A 2,330-nucleotide genomic window follows, 5' to 3' on the forward strand; every position below is an offset into this window, starting at 1 on the left:
TAATGAAGCGTAAAGTGCAGTAAATAAGCCACGGGAGTTGATGATTAATTGGAAAAAGGAAGCCCGTACGTGCAAAGGGATCGAAGCCTAACTAACCAGTGACCAGAAAGTAACCGCCGATCACTCGTCAATACGGCACGTACGCAGTACTACGTCCACTCCTCCGAAGTAGAGCTGTATTAGGAGATTAGAATAGAAGATTCCGTATTGCATGCATGTATCGGTCAGCTGAGACCACGTACGTAGGTGGAGTTGGCGCTATGTACCAAAACGGGCTCAAAAGTAGGAGCTGTAGTACGTACTTACTATCATGGGCTTAATTATATGGCCAGTTGCATTAACCTCCTACTAGTACCTTTTTTTTTTTGAGGTACCCTCCTACTAGTACCTTAATTAGTAGCCAGTTGCACTAACAGTGCTGCCGGTACAAAACACTTTCTGGAGAAAGAAGGAAATAGTAAGCCCAAAGCGGAGGGAGAGATGCGCGCTCGCTCGATCGGGTTAGTCGTTGAGCTGTCAGCCTGTCGCTATGAGCCCTCTCTCTCTCTCCCCTCACTACCCACCAGCCACTACTATAACCACCCCTCGACGATCCCCTCCTCTCTCACATTCATCCAGCTAGCTCCTCCGTCGCAGCTCGGCTCAATCCTTACACACACACCACCACGAGCTAAGCAGCTACCTTGCTAACAAATGCCGGACCGGGAGGTGTCCAGCCCGGCGTCGTCCGGGGGTACGTCGTCCTCGCCGCCAGCGTCGCCTGCAGGAGGCGCGAGGCGCGGCGGAGGAGCGGAGAAGCGAGCCCGGGACGGGGGCCGCCACCCGTCCTACCGCGGCGTGCGAATGCGGGCGTGGGGCAAGTGGGTGTCGGAGATCCGGGAGCCGCGCAAGAAGTCCCGCATCTGGCTCGGCACCTTCCCCACGCCCGAGATGGCCGCGCGCGCGCACGACGCCGCCGCGCTCGTCGTCAAGGGACCCACCGCCGTGCTCAACTTCCCGGAGCTGGCCGCGTACCTCCCTCGCCCGGCCTCCGCGGCCCCGCGCGACGTGCAGGCCGCCGCCGTCCGCGCCGCGGCGATGGACGTCCCCACGCTACATGACCACGGGGCTCCTCATGCCACCACCGCATTGTCGTCGCCCCCGCCATCGGCCCCGCCGATGACGGACAGCAAGAACGTCTCCGAGGCGGAAGACGATCTCGAAGCGATCTTCGAGCTGCCGCGCCTCGACGAGGACGCCGCGGGGATCATGTTCGGCTCGGCCTCGTTCCTGGACGTGACGCTGGCGGACCAGTCATGGTGCGACCCCGTCTGGCTACAAGAAGATGGTTGCTGCGGCTACGCCCCGGCGGCGGCGGCGCAGGACAACATATTCGGCCTCGGCCAAGACGGCGCCGACCACCATGGCTGGGGTCCGTCAGTTAGCGCCCTCTTGTGGAACCTGTAATTGCTAAATATTATTGGGTAATTAACAGCTTCTTTCTCTATCTCCCCCTCTCTCTCTCTTTCTTTCTCTCTCTCTCTCTCTCCTGTATCCGATGTCCTCAGTTTCTCTTCCAAATCTGTATATATAGATATTTGCAACTTTACATTTCGATCAAGAGGTCAACCAATACTTCTTCCTCCTTATTTCCTCTTCTTTTTCTACTCCGTAGAGTTTTCATAGCTACCCTTTTTTTCATTTTGTCATGGTATAATTGGGGTCTTCTGTTTTGAATTTGACTTTTCTTTGGCATTATATATTCTTTCTCTCTACCTGCACGCCAATAATTAAGCGTAGCCGTACAATGTCACAATACAAATTCAAGAAAAAACATGCATGAAAAGACATGGTCTTTGTCGGATAAAACATTGCGAAATTGGCAACTACTACTAGAGTGGTACCCCTGAGTCCTAGCTGCTCTACTGGACTCCTAGTACTTGAGACGCACACTTTGGGAGTGAGGGACAGCAACTAGAAATGACGGCTTTCACTTCCTATTGCAAAGCTATAGTACTGCGTGTTGTACTGCTATGCCTTTTGTACCACGAAGGGCCTTTTGATCTGACTCTTTGGTTACTGTTGCTGCACTGATTGAGAGAGTGTACACTGAAGATACACTGAGTATATTAGTTGTTGTCGCAAATTCAGATGGCTCAATATATACAATATGTCTTGATATCGTGTAGCTAGCGTTAGTAAACATTGCTAAGCATAACATCTTGTGTTGTACCAACTCATATCAGATATATACCAAAACAACATGTGCATGATGAAGGAAAGGAACACCATTGTCTGTTTCAGTCCGTTCAACTCGGTGCATGGAAATATCTCGAGCGCGTGCATGTCAT

The 2,330-nt window shown here is 52.6% G+C and overlaps 1 protein-coding gene across 1 annotated transcript; it reads left to right on the forward strand.

Moving 5' to 3' along the window:
• Nucleotides 1-529: 529 nt before the first annotated feature.
• Nucleotides 530-1,754, forward strand: LOC127307864 (uncharacterized). Its single transcript, XM_051338639.2, has one exon. The coding sequence runs from the start codon at nucleotides 694-696 to the stop codon at nucleotides 1,444-1,446; it is 753 nt and encodes a 250-aa protein (XP_051194599.1). The 5' UTR covers nucleotides 530-693; the 3' UTR covers nucleotides 1,447-1,754.
• Nucleotides 1,755-2,330: the final 576 nt, after the last annotated feature.

This window comes from Lolium perenne, chromosome 6, assembly GCF_019359855.2.
Source record: "Lolium perenne isolate Kyuss_39 chromosome 6, Kyuss_2.0, whole genome shotgun sequence".
Taxonomy (NCBI): domain Eukaryota; kingdom Viridiplantae; phylum Streptophyta; class Magnoliopsida; order Poales; family Poaceae; genus Lolium; species Lolium perenne.

Coding starts and splice junctions, on each gene's coding strand:
- LOC127307864 (XM_051338639.2), top strand. CDS start 694: ATGCCGGACCGGGAGGTGTCCAGCCCGGCGTCGTCCGGGGGTACGTCG.